General features: G+C 41.0%; 1 protein-coding gene across 1 annotated transcript in view; it reads left to right on the forward strand.

The window, feature by feature from the left end:
* The window catches only part of gas6 (growth arrest-specific 6), a 19231-nt gene extending 59 nt beyond the window's left edge, over positions 1-19172 (forward strand). Inside the window, exons 1-15 of the mRNA XM_061670184.1 lie at positions 1-401; positions 2706-2866; positions 5740-5764; positions 5861-5923; positions 7155-7277; positions 10233-10352; positions 10477-10602; positions 11640-11761; positions 11914-12032; positions 14438-14627; positions 14717-14881; positions 14955-15123; positions 15205-15344; positions 15426-15621; positions 17611-19172. The exon at positions 1-401 is cut by the window's left edge and continues 59 nt beyond it. Of these exons, the coding sequence (XP_061526168.1) occupies positions 323-401; positions 2706-2866; positions 5740-5764; positions 5861-5923; positions 7155-7277; positions 10233-10352; positions 10477-10602; positions 11640-11761; positions 11914-12032; positions 14438-14627; positions 14717-14881; positions 14955-15123; positions 15205-15344; positions 15426-15621; positions 17611-17762 (1950 nt within the window). The 5' untranslated portion in view covers positions 1-322 and the 3' untranslated portion in view covers positions 17763-19172. The remainder of the gene's footprint in view (positions 402-2705; positions 2867-5739; positions 5765-5860; positions 5924-7154; positions 7278-10232; positions 10353-10476; positions 10603-11639; positions 11762-11913; positions 12033-14437; positions 14628-14716; positions 14882-14954; positions 15124-15204; positions 15345-15425; positions 15622-17610) is intronic.
* Positions 19173-19184: the final 12 nt, after the last annotated feature.

Below are 19184 nucleotides of genomic sequence, written 5' to 3' on the forward strand. Positions count from 1 at the left end.
CCTCGCAGTGACTCGTCGAGACACACACACACACACACACACACACACACACACAAGTGCGAGGAGGAGGAGAGGAGCCAGAGGACAAAAAGTGCGGACAGCAATGGTGACAAGCTAACCGCAGCGAGAGGAGGACGACGGCGGCTTAAGCAGTGAGAGACATGCGGGGGGAGAACACGGCTGTTTAGCCTCCAACACACCCCGGCGGTCACTTACAAGTACCTGAAGTCCTGCTAACCTGTCGTTACCTTCGTATTTACACCGCGACAAGAGACTTAAGACAAAAGTTGACGGTGTTCGGCGTGGACAGGGCGGCTACACAATGCGTGTAAGCCGGACAAAGTGGCTCCCGTCGGCCGCGCTGCTAATCCTGCTGGTCGCTCGTTGCTCCCCTAGTAGTAGTAAGTAAACACTCGCATGCTAGGTGGCTAACTGGCACGCTGCACTGCTTCATGTCAAGTAAAGTGCTTAGTGTCTCTTATGGTTTGTGTTGTGAAGACAAATGCGAGCGTGCTCCAAGGACACCTCCACGGTACCTGACCTTGTGTTTTTTTCCCTACGTGTGTTGTGGTAGACTATCTTTTGCAGTGGTGGGAAGTAACCTTGTACAAATATTTGACAACTTCTTACTATTGTCACTACATTTTTGGAAAGTCTGATGATGTTTTTTTTTTCCCTCAGCACGAGCACTATTCAAATAAAAAAAATATTGAGACTTGTATTCAGTTTAAAAAAAAAATTGAATTTAATAGTATTGTGTGAATGGCAGTAAAAATTTGTGGTGTCACAATCGATTGATTGACAACAAATAAATCAAATTTAATTGACAACTATTTTGATAATCGATTCATCGTTCAGAGCACAGGTGTCAAACTCAAGGCCCGGGGGCCAGATTTGGCCCGCCGCATCATTTTATGTGGCCCGTGTAAGCAAACTTCCTTGAGTCTTACTAAAATCTGTACCAACATTTTAAATGGTCATCTTTAATAAATAGCGTTGAGAAATTGCAAGAATTATTTTTGTTACCAAAGCTCTTTTTACAGTAACTTCAACAATAGTTGAACAAACTATTGACCTTGACTTCAGATTTCCAAACTAGTTATCCATGAATTTTTTGTATATGTAATATGATGAGGCGATTAAACATTTATATGGTTTCACAGTCATAACAACCCTCTGAGGGAAACCGTAACTATGTGGCCCATGACACAAATGAGTTTGACACCCCTGGTTTAGAGCCATTGTTTTAAAGTAAAATTGTCCAAATTCTCTGATTTTGTATGTTACAACAATTTTCAAAATACCTTTACATCCAAATAGAATGTATCATTGGATAGAGGATTGTTACACGAATAAAATGAGCCCTAGGTTTGTAAAAATCGGATAAGGATTTGTATGTTGATCATTTTCCAAAATTTTCTGCCTTCTATGTAAATCAATAAGTAACTTGTGACTGAAACCTTGACTCTTTGGTATAAAAATGCCTAGATGTTTCTTAATAGTTGAGATGGAACTGTGATGTCTAAAAAGGGCATTATGAGATTTTTCAATGGAGTCCACTTGAGCCATTTAATTTTTAGGGTCAAACCGAGAGTAATTCCATCGCTGGAATTAATTCAAGGCTTACAGAAAACAACAATAACAATAGTGAAGGTTTCTATCATGGACAAATCCCACGAGCGTGTGATTTTTTTTTTTACGCTGAAATCGAGGAACATTTTCATCTTAGTCAAACCCACAGACAATCTCAACTGAATTGAAAAATTAAAAAACGAGGTGGTAAAGGGATATCACAAAAACGTAATCTGAAAAGAACAAGTATTAATAGCCTTGCGCGAAACAGTGATGAGAAAACGCGGTTTTGGTGGACCTCTGCTAAATTCATGTACTTGATGCACAGAGAAATGGAAAGAAAATGCTGGCTGTATTTCTGGATTTCGTAACAGACCTCATTTCAGCCTCTCATCATTAAATATTCACTGAATTTAACCAGACTGATTATCTTTGTGTTTATTCAAAATAAGATATTTGTAAACATCTTTTACTTTGGAAACCAGTGATCAACATTTTTTTCCCATTTTCTGAGATATTACTGACCAAACCTGTAAATGAATCGTAATCCATTTATGGGAAAAAAATATTCAATTAAGTCTATTACAAGAATAAGTGTATTTGCAGCCGTAGTATGAATAACCTGTAATTGACGTAGTTAAACCTGAAGCAGCCTCAGAAGTGTCGCAAACTACATGAGTAGTTCTTTGCATTAATCGGTTCCCAAGAAGTAGCTCTTCAGTTTCAAAGACGTTGGCAAGTACAACATCACCTTCTCGTGTGATATGGCTTAATTTTTTATTATTGTTTTTTAAATCAGTAAACAATACCAAATAAAAGTAGTCAGTTAGTTAACAGTAATTGAAAAAAAAGATTTAGCAGTAAACTTAAATGCAAATTATTTTTTTTTACTCTGATTAATCAATGGAATAATAGATTCTAAAAATATTTGATAGTGACACTGGTAAAGATTCATTAAAAAAAAATTTGTGTTTCAGTCCTTTTCAGTCTGTTTTTTTTTAACCTTTACTAAAGGAATTGAATCAGTACTCCTACTTTCACCAGTCATTATCTACACAAGTATTTGTACTTTTACTTAAGTACAGAGTGTGAGTACATTTGCCAACTCTGATCTTTTGTTTCGTTTTGTCCAGTCTCCCTGTCACACCAAAAGGCAAACCAGTTCCTGAGCAGACAGCGAAGAGCTAATCAAGTGTTCGAGGAGACTAAGCAAGGACACTTGGAGAGGGAGTGTGTGGAAGAGAGGTGTTCCAAGGAGGAGGCCAGAGAAGTGTTTGAAAATGACCCCGAGACTGTGAGTCTGTGAACTTAAAGTTGTAATCACTATTCAAAACTGAGTTGTTAATGCTCCCATATGAGACCTGAGTGTGCTACTGCTGTCCTCACAACTCACTATAAACAATGCATTTTCTGGCCAGAACATGAGGTAGATCAGCAGTATAAGGGCACTATCATATATGCTGATTTTACAGAATGGTACTTAACTTTGATTGACCATGGTTAGAGAGGAATTGATTGCTGTACAGTACATAGTAGTTTGCAGTATTGTAAAATTGCAAATAGTGTGGTGTCATGTCCTTTGTCGTTTATTAAAGTAACTCTTTGAGCACACATTTTTGCTCTTGTATTGGATTTTGCAGCTTTTTCTACTGTTTTGACCAGTGGGTATTTGGAGTGTAAAAACTGCAATCATGACCCAAATCTGCATTCTACTCTGTTATTCAAGAATTCTGGCTTGTGTTGCGCATGTATTATAGTGACGAATGATTCATAATCTGAGCTGCTGGTGTCGATGCTCTCTTCATTGCTGACAAGCCTAATAATATTCGAATGGGATTCAATTGGCATGTTTTTTTTTTATTTTATTTTTTTAAATTTTTATTTATTTTTTTATTTTAATTTTTTCGCAATATCGCTTCTCTTTGGTTTCTGTGGTGGTCATTGAGTCAGCATGACTAAGTCTTAGTTTATGCCATGCAGCATTTTGGAAAACGCTGCAGTCCTCATACTCACTTTGATACAGTATCACACTAACACACAGTCACGTGTGTGGCATTTTCTCTTATCAACTCTTTTGGGGAATACATTTTACTTTTCCGCTGAATGCTCGTTTGGCTTTCTTATTCGTGGAAGGTACCAGCATGTTTCACGTGTGCCACTACACATGCCTCCCTCACATGCACGTAAACACATCTAATCGGGCAGCTCCTGACTTATTTTCTTATTTTAGAACAAATCTAGATTGAGAAACGTGTTTCATTCTGCTCAGTCATGTGCCCCTAATCTGCATACATTCCCTCCCACTCTATTTACCAACAAACACAATGTATCACACGGCATGCTCAAAGCCATACAGCAGATTAGTGTTCATGCTGCATCCATGAGTGTGCAGATCAGCTTTCCAGCCATGTGAATACACATACAGTCAACCTCAAAACCTTTTAATAACCCAGAAAATGTGAGCTCAGGCACGTTTTATTTTTTTACTTCTGAAAATCTTTTGAAATCACCTTATCGATATTATTCATAACACATACGAAATCACAATGGTTGTTGAAAAAAAAAAATATTTATGAAAGAAAAGCCACTTTATTGGGCTTATAATTTGTTGTGTATTATCCGTTTAATTTGTAGGTCATGTCTACGTGATGCCATGGTCTGCCAACTGTGATATTACGCCAATTGTACCTATTGTTTGTGTTTTGAGAAGGTGAACGATGAAAACAATGACTCAGGGATTATTTGTGACGAGGGCGAGACCTTAAAGCTGAGACCGCATGGATGATAGTTTAAGAGAAGGTCAAATTTCGGCCCACTGTCAGAGTGTGAATGCATACCTATTGCTGCTGCACCACATTTGAGTAGTTATGTAGATTTCTACTATGTCGGACACAAAGACTGCAGTATCATTCCAAAGTCCATTATTCATTATGAACGTGCGCATGATGCTGCATTTTGCCCTGCTGCAGCTCTGACTCTGCAAAGACAGAAAAAGAGAGAGGTGATTCCATTGAGTTGTTCTCTGCCACACGCGCGCGCACACACACACACACACACACACACACACACACACTATTTTATCAGGAATGAGTGGGAGCAAAAGCAATAATTAATATGCCACAGCTGATTGAGAATCCGGATTTAACTTTTTCATAAAAGTCCAAACCAAGTCAAGGTGTTCCACTTTGGTCTTGTAATCAGGTTTGGTGTCACATTATACATGTCTGATTTCTGACATTTAACAAAGTCACACTGCAGCAGAGGCTCACCTGCGACTCCAGCACACATCTGTGAAAGATGGCAGATATTATTTTTTTTGGGGGGGGAGGGGGATTGTACAGCAGCAGCCAAGAGGCAGTGCTGCTGCGCTGCTCCTTATCAGGAATGCAGAGAACTCTCAGGATGCCTCTGGCGAGGAGTGGCCTCCTTTGTGAGGAGAAAGCAAGTCATAATTTTGGAGTTATCGAATTTTCATCTGTGTAAACTCACTGTAATGCTGCACTATTATCCTTGTCAAAGCAGAATTTTTGAAACTATTGTGTCGAATGTCATTATCTATAATTTCTCGTGTATAATGCACATTTTTTCCCCCAAAAAACTGTCAAATGTCAATAGTGCGCATTATACATAGGTATAGGGGAAAGTGGAAAAAACATTCACATTTTATAAATTAATTCCGCCATCTAGAGGTTATGAGAAAGGTGTACACTTTCATTCCAATATGCCACCACCACCCAGAGGTTATGAAAAAGGTGTAGCCTACACGTTCATTCCAATATGACGGGTATGTATGACTGCATATATATGTACAGTTGTGCTCACAAGTTTACATACCCTGGCAGAATTTATGAAATATATATATTTTTTTAAATACGACTGATGACTGATCAACAACCATCATTAATTTCTTTATGGTTATGGGTTATGTACAGTTTTTAAAGCCTGGGCTAGTGAAAGGCAATATAATTTAACTCAAGTATAAAAACAAGTAATATATTTGTGGGGGATAGAGAGCGGGCCCAACCACAAATAGCCAAAATCTGTGAATAATAGATGTTCATTATAATTGCCATGATTTTTTTTTTTTTTTTTTTTCCTCTGCGTTCTGTTTATAGTCTTATCCTGTACATCTAAAATTAAATCTTTCCATGTCTTTATCTCCTTTAGGACTACTTCTTTCCCAAGTATTTAAGTAAGTGATATTTTGGCATCACTCCCTACGATGTCCATCTTTACTGATCTGGTTTTGTGCTTAACCTCTTGTTGTTGCTTTTCCACTGCTGCTCAGATTGTTTGGAGAAGTTTGGAGGTTCAGCAAAGAAGAAACATGATCTGATCACATGTGTCCACAGTAGGTTACATGCCGACTTGACATGGTTGTATTGCTGTATGTTTTTACGTTGACCTACTTTGTCCCTCCGAATCAGATTTGCTACTATAAATAAATATCACATCATTCTCAGTGGAGCACCTAGTTTTATTGGGAGGATGCAGGGCAGTCGGGCTGCACTGCAGTAGTGAATACAGCAGTAGGAAATGCAACAACCCAATGATCTTTAAAGTAGATTCTGCTTCCTGTTGAGCCATGTGTGTTTTGGATGAGTAACGTTGCAGACTATGATGCACTGCAGTGATGCTGGACATTGGTGAATGACCTTCCTTCGTCACACACTCCGTCACTATTCAGATGCCTTCTTCATCAGAAATGACGTGCATAAAGTCTTATGTGAGTGGGGTACAAAATTTCTGCTGCATCAGTATACAGCCAACATCCTCCAGCTTAGAGTGATGGCTGGGGCTAAGGGACGTGACTCAGCTGTTGTGCATTGTGGTACCTAAAGACGACAGCTCTCCTTTTTCCTCTGTTTTATATCAGGACTCCAGCTGCTTCTCCCACCTTTATCTCTTTTTGCTCCTCTGGCTTTTTTGCATGGTGGGCGATAGATTCATTATCACTCCTGAGCTAAGCATTCATTTGTCAACAGTCAAATGATGTCATGCATACTTTTTGGCTGTATATTGGCACGTTATACATATTATCAAATTAAGAAACAGGTCTTTGGCTCTTCTTATTCAACTTACTGTGCACAGTGCACAACAACTCAAGATCAGTAGCTGAAGACATCTGGTAGTTGTGTGTGTGTGTGTTATTGTTATGGTGAGACCACTGCCAATAAGCAAGTGTAATTTTTCAAATTTGATGTCAAGACTGCTGATTTTAACTGCAATTCCACTGTTAAGAAACTGTGTGGGATTCATGCACTTGTACAGACATCTGTGTCTGCACTCTCACTCTGATCTCAATCTGGCATGCGCAGACTTGCACAGACTCCCATGCACCAAAAAGAAACAAAGTTTTTGACACATATCGAACCCAAAGAACAGAACCTGTAGCAGAATACTCATATGATCTTCTGAGCCACAGAGCACACTTACTGGGAAGAACTGAATAGGTACATCTCTTGGAAGAGAGCTTAGCCAGCATTAAGATGTTTATTTTCTGATGTGCCCAACCTAAGATCTGTCCAGTGTCACTCTCATACCAAATTTGTTGTCTGCTGTTTTGTTTTTCCCACAACAAGACATTCCAGATCAATGCTCCCCTTCGCCCTGTAACTCCAGAGGCACCGTGCGCTGCGAGGACAAAAAGGGTTCCTTCCTCTGTCACTGTTTTTCAGGTTGGACAGAGGCATTTTGTGATAAAGGTACTGTATACTGTCATCACCATGACAGATTTAATGTTGAACCTTTTGCGTGTGTGTTAGGTTAGCACATTGTTTGACATTGTCACACGATGTCACCTCTCTGACCTAGTCTAGTGGCAGTTGTCTCTTGGCTTAACCTCACTTACACTTTCACTTTGTATCTCATCTTTGTGTTCAATTTCTGATGTGGAGATTTTTAATAGCAAACATGACAGCTTATGCTGCAGTCACAACTTTTTAACAAGTCTAATTAAATTGTATGTATATAGCACCATTTCTGAAGAAAAGGCACATTTTAGATCGTGTTCCTGATATACTGTATATAAAAAATAAACATTTGTAAATGAACAAATACAATTGCTAGTACAGCACTATAATAACTGGACTAGCGCTCAGTAGAGCACAGACAGGTTCAAAGAATCCTAGTAGTGGGTACGGAAAGTATTTAGACCCCATTAAATTTTTCACTCTTTGTTATATTGCAGCCATTTGCTAAAATCGTTTAAGTTCATGTTTTTTCCTCATTAATGTACACACAGCATCCCACCCATATTGACGGGAAAAAAATGGAATTGTTGAAATTTTTGCGGATTTATTAAAAAAGAAAACTGAAATATCGCACAGCCATAAGTATTCAGACCCTTTGCTCAGTATTTAGTAGAAACACCCTTTTGAGCTAATATACCCATGAGTCTTTTTGGGAATGATGCAACAAGTTTTTCACACGTGGATTTGGGATCCTCTGCCATTCTTCCTTGTAGACCCTCTCCAGTTCTGTCAGGTTGGATGGTGAACGTTGGTGGACAGCCATTTTCAGGTCTTTCCAGAGATGCTCGATTGGTTTTAAGTCAGGGCTCTGGCTGGTTCACTCAAAAACAGTCACCGAGTTGTTCTGAAGCCACGCCTTCATTATTTTAGTTGTGTGCTTAGGGTCGTTGTCTTGTTGGAAGGTGAACCTTCGGCCAAGTGTGAGGTCCTGAGCACTCTGGAGAAGGTTTTGGTCCAGGATATCACTCTACTTGGCCGCATTCATCTTTCCTCCGATTGCAACCAGTTGTCCTGTCCCTGCAGCTGGAAAACACCTCCACAACATGATGCTGCCACCACGATGCTTCACTATTGGGGCTATATTGGACGTGATGAATTAAGGCCAAAAAGTTCTATCTTGAATCTTATTTATCACCATCTTGTGTATGAAGTGTAGTGTTTTTTTTAGCAAACTCCATGTGGGCTTCATGTGTCTTGCACTGAGGAGAGGCTTCTGTCGGGCCACTCTGCCATAAAGCCTCGACTGGGGGAGGGCTGCAGTGATGGTTGACTTTCTAGAACCTTCTCCCACCTCCCGACTGCATCTCTGGAGCTCAGCCACAGTGATCTTTGGGCTCTTCTTTACCTCTCTCACCAAGGCTCTTCTCCCCTGATTGCTCCGTCTGGCCAGGCAGCCAGCTCTAGGAAGGGTTCTGGTCGTCCCAAACGTCTTCTATTTAAGGAAGACGTTTTGGTTCTTAGGAACCTTAAGTGCAGCAGAGATTTTTTTGTAACCTTGGCCAGATCTGTGCCTTGCCACAATTTTTCAGGCAGTTCCTTTGACCTCATGATTCTCATTTGCTCAGACATGCACTCTGAGCTGTAAGGTCTTATATAGACAGGTGTGTGGCTTTCCTATTCAAGTCCAATCAGTATAATCAAACACAGCTGGACTCCAATGAAGGCATAGAACCATCTCAAGGATGATCAGAAGAAATGGACAGTACCCGAGTTAAATATATGAGTGTCACAGCAAAGGGCCTGAATACTTATGGCTGTGATATTTAAGTTTTTATTTTTTAATAAATCTGCAAAAATGTCAACAATTCCGTTTTTTGTGTGTCAATATGGGGTGCTGTGTGTACATTGAGGGGAAAAAAACTGAACTTAAATGATTTCAGCAAATGGCTACAATATAACAAAGAGTTAAAATTTTAAGGTTGTCTGAATACTTTCTGTACCCACTGTATGTGTCTGTACTAAAGTACACACCTTTTTGGGGCACTGTGATGGTGTAGATAAAGCGCTATATAAGTGCGTTCCATTTAACATTTATAGAGACTCACCGCCTGCCTATGTGTTAATTATGTCATTAAGATTTCTGCATTATTCACTGACAAATTAAGGAAAGATTTTACAAAGCTGAAAATTCCTGCAGTTTCACACCTTTATCTTGATCTGCACAAAAATCTCATGCCGGTCAACGTCATAACCGTTTACAACATTTTGTGAAATTTGTATTACTTCCTACCTAATTTTGATCACTAATAGATAATTGTAGCTGGAAGAAACAAATAGTAGAAACATAGTCTTGACAGAACTATCTTGACCTCATTTTGTAAAAAATATACTTACAGTACTTTTATTCAGTCAGTTAAATGATTATTAGGTTGGAGTATAAACAAGTGGCAGATTTTCATTTGGCAATTTAACAAGGTTGACATTCATTAATTTCTACAATCTTAAGAGATGAACACACATTATAGCGTGTAATGAGAGAGGAAGGATGCTGTCTCCCAAGAATAAGATGAGCATAAACGCATCCACTTTTATATGTGGAAATACAAGATAAAATGTCAAAGCACTAACTGGAAAATGTGCACACTTCGAGGTGGAGGGGACTATGCTTCACGCCCACCCAATTCACACTTTTCCACCGTGACTCATCTTACCACCTTACCGAGAGTGGAAATCAAGGAGAATTCTGTCTACTTGAGTCTTTTCCACTGGAGAAGACTGAAGTCCCTAACACTAAAACAGTATTTATTACTTTCTGAGAAAAAGACCGGAGTTAGAAATGTAACATTTGACTACGTGAACCTGTGTTACTTGCACGAGCCAAAAGTCATTCATAACACTATTTTTGCTGTGTTCACACAAACCATACTCTCAACGCCTCCCAACATATCTCCCTCCACTTTCTGGCAGATGTTGACGAGTGCAGCAAGAGGAACGGAGGATGTGACCACGAGTGCAGCAACACGATGGGGAGTTACCACTGCTCCTGTCAGCCAGGTTTCATGTTGCGGGGACACCACATGTGCGTTGGTGAGCAACAAGACACAAATGTGTACAAATTGCTCTTGAGTTATATTAATCACAAACACTGCCGCTGTTGATTGTTTCCTTTGATCTAAATTTCCTAACTGTCCACATTGTTTGCCTTTTTCAGATGTGGACGAGTGCAAAGACCTTCTTAACGCGTGCGGATCGGCTCACTGTGAGAATAACCAAGGAGGCTACGAATGTCTGTGTGACCCTGGCTACGTTTTTGACAATGAGAGCAAGAGTTGCGTGGGTAAGCATAACACGCACACACACACACAAGTTTGATGCAGCTTCAATGTCAGCAGGCGTTGATGCAGCTGTGTTTTGCATTCAGCAAAGGAATGCTCAAAAATTGGGAGAAATACTTTTTAAGTAGGTAACAGGTCATTTTTATTTTGCTGTCCTGTTAATTGATTGAACCCGGGTCCTCAGAACTGTGAGGCTGACGCTCTAACCAGTCGTCCACCGTGCCGCCACATAGGACTGTCATCAAATCATCACACGCAAAACTATGGGATAATATAATAAAAGTATATAGACTATATTTTGTCATAACACATGAAAGTATAAGAAATAGTGCCCTCATTATTCTTTAGTATTTTGCTTTTCGCACGGTGGCCGACTGGTTAGAGCATCAGCCTCACAGTTCTGAGGTGCGGGGTTCAATCCCCGTCCCCGCCTGTGTGGAGTTTGCATGTTCTCCCCGTGCCTGTGTGGGTTTTCTCCGGGCACTCCGGTTTCCTCCCACATCCCAAAAACATGCATTAATTGGAGACTCTAAATTGCCCGTAGGTATGACTGTGAGTGCGAATGGTTGTTTGTTTGTATGTGCCCTGCAATTGGCTGGCAACCAGTTCAGGGTGTACCCCGCCTCCTGCCCGATGACAGCTGGGATAGGCTCCAGCACGCCCGCGACCCTAGTGAGGAGAAGCGGCTCAGAAAATGGATGGATGGATGGATTTTGTTTTTCTGTGTGTAAGCAGACTTTACATAACTTCAGTGTCTCTCTTGAGAATTATTTGAGTTTTATTATAGCCACAAGTCATGGCCATATAAGGTTATTCGTGTGGGGTCGAACGATAATGGCTCAGTTAACGTCAAATCCCACTTGATTCGAGTGTTGTTTACATTCCTCAATAGGCTGACAGGAAGCCAGCTCCGATGTTTTTTTTTAGATCCTTTCAGAGTTCATGTTTTGATTGAATCCTGCACTTACTTCACTTGTAACCATTTGTGCACCAGTCATCATTTGCAGCTCTCCTCTCCCCTTTCGTTATCACCTCCCAGATGTAGACGAGTGTGAGGCAAGTGTGTGTGCGGAAGAATGTGTCAACACTCAGGGGAGTTTCCGCTGTTTGTGCGACGGTCGTCAGGGCATGAAGCTGGAACAGGACCTCAGGAGCTGTAAGGTGAAATATAAATAATGAGTCTTTTGATTTGAGCTCAATCAGCCCTTAGTCCTATAAACGTTCTCCTTGTTCAGTGAAACACATCAAACAATGATGCGTGTTGTAGCTTGTCCTTAACTCGCATGAGTGACACCATGGTTGTTTTCCTGCAGGCTATAACTCCTTGTATCACAACGGCTCTAAAGAGGAACTCTCGCTCTCTTTATCTGGGTCGCATGTTCAACGGCTTGCCGGTGATGAGGCTGCGCTTCCGCCGAAGGATTAACACTGGGTGAGAAATTGTTTGGATGGACCTTTTCCTTTGTCTCCTTCACATTTAAAAGGATGAGAAAAATCTCTCACCATGGCTTTATTTACAGGGAAAATACTAGTTCCATGACGGATTTAATCGGCCGATATTAGCCCTTTTCAAATTTGCAGAAATCGGCAGATTTTGTTTTTGTTTGTTTGTTTTTGCATTTTTTTGACTTTACACATTAGCACTTTAAAACATCTATGACATTCAAATAAACATAAAAATTATCGGTCTATTTTTGCCGTTTTTTTTTCCCTCTTCCTGTTGTAAAGTTAAACAACTACTGAGGCCAGAGTATTGTAAAAATGTAAGGTCGTCTTTAGAAACTATTCAGCCTCGTCGTTGGCTTTACTCTTTTTTTTGCTCTCGCCACTGCCCATTTCATCTGTTATCGGAAGCGCTTCTCCTTCTATAATATTCGAACGTCTTCGAAATTCAAAATTTTTGGTGCGTTTTGGGGCAAAGAAAGTAAATCCTGAGATCCCACTTCTAACACCAAGTTTGTTTTGGAATTAAATCAGGAAACAATCTTGTTTTTGTCACTTTTAATGAAATCTTTGCAAGGAGAGAGAGAGAGACAGAAAGCTTGCAGTTGCTTCGCTCCTCTTTCTGACTCGAAGCAACATGGAAGAGCAACACCCAGTTAAAGGAAATGGGAGGGAGTCAAGGAAGAAAGGCCTATTCACACAGTTATCTTCTCCTTGAGAGAAAAGGGAGCCTTGTAGAGCAACTGAGAGGGGAAGAAAAAAACAATTAAGCTACTAGGTACATTTGAAAAAGTCATACAAGAACAAAGAACTTGAAGTAAAAAAAATAATAATAATCACACAAACTATGCGATAATATAATAAAAGAATATGGACTATTTTGTCATAACAGGTGCCAGTGATGAGCTGGATATATGGAAAAAATACTTTGAGGAGTGGAGGAATGAGGAAAATGAAAGAGAAGGAAAAGTAGAAGTGGCAAGTGTGGTGGACCAGGAAGTGGCTATGATTAGTAAGGGGGAAGTTAGAAAGGCATTAAAGAGGATGTAAAATGTAAAGGCAGTTGGTTCTGATGACATTCCCGTGGAGGTATGGAAGCATCTAGAAGAGGTGGCTGTGGAGGTTTCGACTAGCTTGTTCAACAGAATTCTAGCGGGTGTGAAGATGCCTGAGGAATGGAGGAAAAGTGTGCCGGTGCCCATTTTTAGGAACAAGGGAACTATGGGAACTATAGAGGAATAAAGTTCATGAGCCACACAATGAAGTTATGGGAAAGAGTAGTGGAGGCTAGAGTCAGGACAGAAGTGAGTATTTGCGAGCAACAGTATGGTTTCATGCCTAGAAGGTAATACCACAGATGCATTATTTCCCTTGAGGTTGTTGATGGAAAAGTACAGAGAATGTCAGAAGGAGCTACATTGTGTCTTTGTAAATCTAGAGAAAGCCTATGACAGAGTACCCAGAGAGGAATAGTACAGGACATGTATGAGGGCAGCAAAAAAGTGGCGAGCTGTGCTGTAGGTGTGACAGAGGAGTTTATGGTGGATGTGGGACTGCATCAGGGATCAGCCCTGAGCCCCTTCCTGTTTGCAGTGGTAATGGATAGGTTGAAAAATGAGATTATACTTGAATCCCCGTGGGCCATCATGTTCGTAGATGACATTGTGATCTGCAGTGAAAGCAGGGAGCAGGTGGAGGAACAATTAGAAAGGTGAGGAATGAAGATTACCCGAGCACAGAATATACATATGTGCATAAATGAGAGATGTGGAGGGGCAAGAGTGAGGCTACTGGGAGAAGAGATAATGAGGGTAAAGGACTTAAGATACTTGGGGTCAACAGTCCAGAGCAATGGTGAGTGTGGTAAGGAAGTGAAGAAACCGGTCCAAGCAGGTTGGAACGGGTGGAGGAAGGTGTTTTGTTATATGACAGAAGAGTATCTGCTAGGATGGAGTTTATAAGACAGTGCCAGCCATGATGTACAGAGTAGAGACAGTTGCACTAAAGAGACAACAGGAAGCAGAGCTGGAGGTGGCGGAAAAGAAGATGCTGAGGTTCTCTCTAGGAGTGACCAGGTTGGCTAGGATTAGAAATGAGCTCATCAGAGACAATTATTTCTGAGATTTTTGAAAAAGATTTTATGAATTGGTAAGGTAGGGACTGTACACAGTGAAACATCATTAACAGGTATGAAAGTGGAATTTATCAATTACTGATATATATACATATATACATATATATATATATATACACACACACACACGCGCATATATACTGATAAGCAATGTACTGTGTTTTCTGTTTCTTCCATCTCTGTGTTTCTGTTTCTTCCAACTCTTCACTTTTATTCATTCTTAATTTTCATGCTCACACTCCCTACCCTTGCGGTTGTAGTTTTTCCGCAGAGTTTGATTTCCGCACCTACGACTCAGAGGGGGTGATCTTCTTTGCCGGAGGTCACCTGAACAGCTCCTGGATAGTGCTCGCAATTCATCACGGCAAACTGGAGCTGCAGCTGAAGTACGGCATGGTCAGCAGGGTCACCAGCAGCGGACCCGTCGTCAACGATGGCCAGTGGAGGAAGGTTGGTCCTTTTGATCACAAGTGGACTCGTCTGCTGTGTCGCTCAGTTCCGATTGGAACTGCCTGCTGTGTTTACTGTTTCCTAACCAGATTTCGGTCGAAGAGCAGGGGCGGAGTCTTGTCATCAAGATTGACAGGGAGGCAGTCATGAAGATTGCGGTGAACGGTGATCTGTTCACACTGAAGAAAGACATGCATGAGCTCAACCTGACTGTGGGAGGAGTCCCTTTTAAGGAAAGCAGCCTCGTTAGCAAGGTCTTGCTTTTTTTTCTACCGTTTCTTCATTAAAGCGCTGCCTGTTCAACTCGACCTCTGCTGTTGTTTATAGGTGAACCCTCGTCTGGACGGCTGTATGAAAGAGTGGCGCTGGATGACTGGAGAAGACCGGTCGATGCAAGAAAGCATAATGACAAATGAAAATATTCAGTGTTTCAGCACAGAGAATCCGGGAGCGTATTTCCCTGGCACAGGCTTTGCTCTCTTCAACATCAGTTATGGTGCGCAGTGTATGTGGTGAGTGTGTACACTGTAAATGTTTACCATTTTTGTTTATCAAGCCTTGTTTTGTTCATGCGTAGAGTCACAGAACCTGAGTGTCCAGTTAACCCTTTATCCAACTACTGCTATCGGGGTGCTCTTCGCTCTCGTTCATGAAGATACTGTCCCTCTCTCCATCTCTCTGGCTGACTATCACCCCGGTACTGATGAGTGGAGAGACGTAAGTACAAGTGAAGTGAATGGCAAACCATTTTTGAATGTCTTATGAATGTTTTAATCAGAGAATAAACTGTGTTTTTAGTTTGTTCTGGTAACAGCACGAGGCGTGATCCTTGCCAGCTCACCAGCGCCCCTCTGTGATGGCGAGAGTCACGAAATCGAAGTGAAGATCTCAGGCAACCGCACCCAGCTCTTTGTCGACGGGGTGCCTGGACGTAGCGAAGATGCAGAGGTCGACCTTCTTTCTTCGTCCAGCACCTTCATTGGAGGCCTCCCTGGTGAGCATAATACACGAGTCATGAGTAGGAATGCTTGTTTGCGTAAAGGAGGAGTTAAACATCACGCTCAAGATAACAATGTTGGGATGAAGGAGTATTGGTGGTTCTTTTTAGGTATTAAAAGAGGCAGACATGCAGTGTTATCCATCAATCCCTTTTTTTTTGTCCTTTTGTTATCATCATTAGAGTCGTCATTAGAGTCGTGGGTAAGCAAGAGACTATTCCATCTGACTGGGTGAGAAGCAGGTCGCACCCTGAACTTGTCAGTAGCCAATCACAGGGGATACATTGTATTGCCAAAAGTATTCGCTCACCCATCCAAATAATCAGAATCAGGTGTTCCAATCACTTCCATGGCCACAGGTGTATGAAATCAAGCACCTAGGCATGCAGACTATTTTTAAAAACATTTGTGAAAGAATGGGTCGCTCTCAGGAGCTCAGTGAATTCCAGCGTGGAACTGTGATAGGATGCCTGCCACCTGTGCAACAAGTCCAGTCGTGAAATGTCCTCTCCCCTAAATATTCCACAGTCGACTGTCAGGTGTATTCTAATAACATGGAAGCGTTTGGGAACGACAGCAACTCCTTGTGGCCTTCAGATTAGCTCAAGAACAGTGCGCAGTGAGCTTCATGGAATGGGTTTCTATGGCCGAGCAGCTGCATCTGAAACATACATCACCAAGTGCAATGTAAAGCATCGGACGCAGTGGTGTAAAGCACGCCGCCACTGGACTCCAGAGCAGTGGAGATGTGTTACCTGGAGTGACGAATCACGCTTCTCCATCTGGCAATCTGATGGACAAGTCTGGGTTTGGAGAATGGTACTTGTCTGACTGCATTGTGCCAAGTGTAAAGATTGGTGGAGGGGATTATGGTGTGGGGTTGTTTTCCAGGAGCTGGGCTTTGCGCCTTAGTTCCAGTAAAAAGAACTCTGAATGCTTCAACATACCAAGAGATTTTGGACAATTCCATGCTCCCAACTTTGTGGGAACCTTTAGGAGCTGGCCCTGTCCTCTTCCAGCATGACTGTGCACCAGTGCACAGAGCAAGGTCCACAAAGACATGGATAACAGTGTCTGGTGTGGATGGACTCTACTGGCCTGCACAGAGTGAACCTTTGGGATGAATTGGAGCGGAGACTGAGCGCCAGGCCTTCTTGTCCAATATTAGTGTGTGACCTCACAAATGAGCTTCTGGAAGAATGGTCAAAAAAATCCCATAAACACACTCCTAAACCTTGTGGAAAACAGTTCCCAGAAGAGTTTAAGATGTTCTGACTGTCTAGGGTGGACCAATGTCATATTAAACCCTATGGATTAAGAATGGGATGTCACCTAAATTCATATCTGAGTCAGGGCAGATGAGCGAATACTTTTGGTAATATAGTGCATTCACACCTATGCACAATTCAGAGTCTTCAATGAACCTAACATGCATGTTTTTAGAATGTGGCATAAGAAAACCAATGTATCAGTAACAGGGGCATCATGCAAGCTCCACACAGGAAGGCTGGAGCCAAGATTCGAACCCCAATTTCAGAACTGTGAGGTGGATGTGCTAACTACTTTCTCACTGTGCTGCCTTTGCAGTTTAAAATAGTGTTTTATTTATACTGTATATAATTTTAACATTCTTAACCCCTGACCTTGCATACTTTCAGCCAATCAGATATTTCTCCAAAAATTAATGAATTAATCAGCATCTTAATCGGTTATCGCAATTTTACTCATCTAAATATTGGCGTTATTACTGAATATTTCAGAATATTACACTAGAATGTACAATTAAAAACATACTGTGATATTCCACAGGACACAAGCCAAAAAAGTGATATACATAAACAGTTATTGAAAATGTTCACCAAGGTCACATTTTTTCATAACGCCTGTGGATGCCAGTCTTTTAAAAATATCAGTCTGCATATCATGTGGACAAGGACATTAAAGGTTCACTTACACTTGTAACAGTGTTGTTACTTCTTCCTCAGATGTTCCCCTGGTTTCCACATTGGTGTCGGCGCCCTACAGCGGCTGTATGAAGGTCACAGTGAACAGACAAACTCTGGACCTGGACCAGGCGATCCAGAAACACAACGAAATCCGCTCCCACTCCTGCCCCCTGCTGGATTCTAACCAGTGACCTTGCACAGCGCTCTGCTAAATCAAATCCGGAAGCAGGAGAGATTCTTTCCAGAATATTTATAAGATCAAGCCTTGAGTAGTGAGGAGACTTATTAGATTGAAATGTCACAAAATCTAAAGCAGGTGTTGTGGTCACCCTGTTCCTTTGTCTTGACTGACAATGGTGCTTGCTGCCTGGAGGCACTATAGCGAGGACATTTTGCATATCTTAAAAAATAATAATAATAAGTCGACAATGTCCACTTCATCGGTCAAAAAACAGCGGATGAAAGTTTTCGTCTGTCACATCACCTTATAAGCCCTCAAGAATATGTCAGGCCCAGTCCACCTGGTGTTACAAAACAAAAGGTAGGCTGAATATCTTGTTGTCCTGTTTTGCTTGCCACAATGTTAACGGTGACCCAAAGCAGCGTACTGTCCAACTTGATTTTCATCCACTTGTTTTGTTTATTCTCGAAATACTTTGCACATTGTTGCAGGTAGATGTGGTATGCAACATGAAGCCATAGTCACAAGTCACTCCACCTGCTCCATGTCAACCTGCTACCTTAAAAAAAAAAAAAAAAATCTACCTTGTGCCTACTTCAGCGCTCTTAAAAACTGTGATATCTGTCACAGCTACAACACCCTGATCTGATTGAAAGGTGCACTTTTCATTTCCGCATGTGCACAGAGGCCTCAAATCTTGTATTTCAGAACCACGTTACTGCTAAAGACACCATAACCTGGTCCGACAATGACAGATTCATCACAGAAACCCAGGGAAGGAGGAAGAGGAGGCTGAATCTGCAATAGAGAGAGAGCACTGTATCCAAAGTATCCTACAAGCTACTGAGAGGAATACAAGTGCGCTGTATTATACTGAGTATGTAAATAATGTGACTGTACAATGCTTTATAGAAGGACAGAAACCCATCATACTATAGGTTCACTGAGGTAATCTTTGCATCAAAGTTAAACAACACTTATAGTCTCAACTTGCTGTTCTTCATCCCAAATAGAGCTGTGATTCTCTCAAAAACATGATTAAGAGCAATAGTCAGAAACGTATTAGAATGTTACAAATCATTCTTTATTTCTTCATTTTGTAGGTGCTGAATAAACCAAAATACAGAAAAAACAAAGAATGCGAGACTGGAGCATTGTTTTTAACCAAAGTGCTCCAGTGTTATTTTGGCTTCACTCTGGTGTACCATTTTCTAGGTTTCTCATGAATGAATGCCAGGATACCTGGATACTTTTTTGTGCTTTTTTTTATTATTTTTTTTAAATCATGTGTTGTAATTTTCAATGATTTTCTTTTTTTTTTTTTATCAGCTCAGTGTACAATGCTACAATTTTAAGTTTTAGTCGTCCTGGGTGAAAGTTGTATTTAAAAGCAAAATAAAGACAGTTCTATGAGCGTCAAGAGTAAAGTTGT

This window comes from Phycodurus eques, chromosome 2 (assembly GCF_024500275.1).
Source record: "Phycodurus eques isolate BA_2022a chromosome 2, UOR_Pequ_1.1, whole genome shotgun sequence".
NCBI lineage: Eukaryota > Metazoa > Chordata > Actinopteri > Syngnathiformes > Syngnathidae > Phycodurus > Phycodurus eques.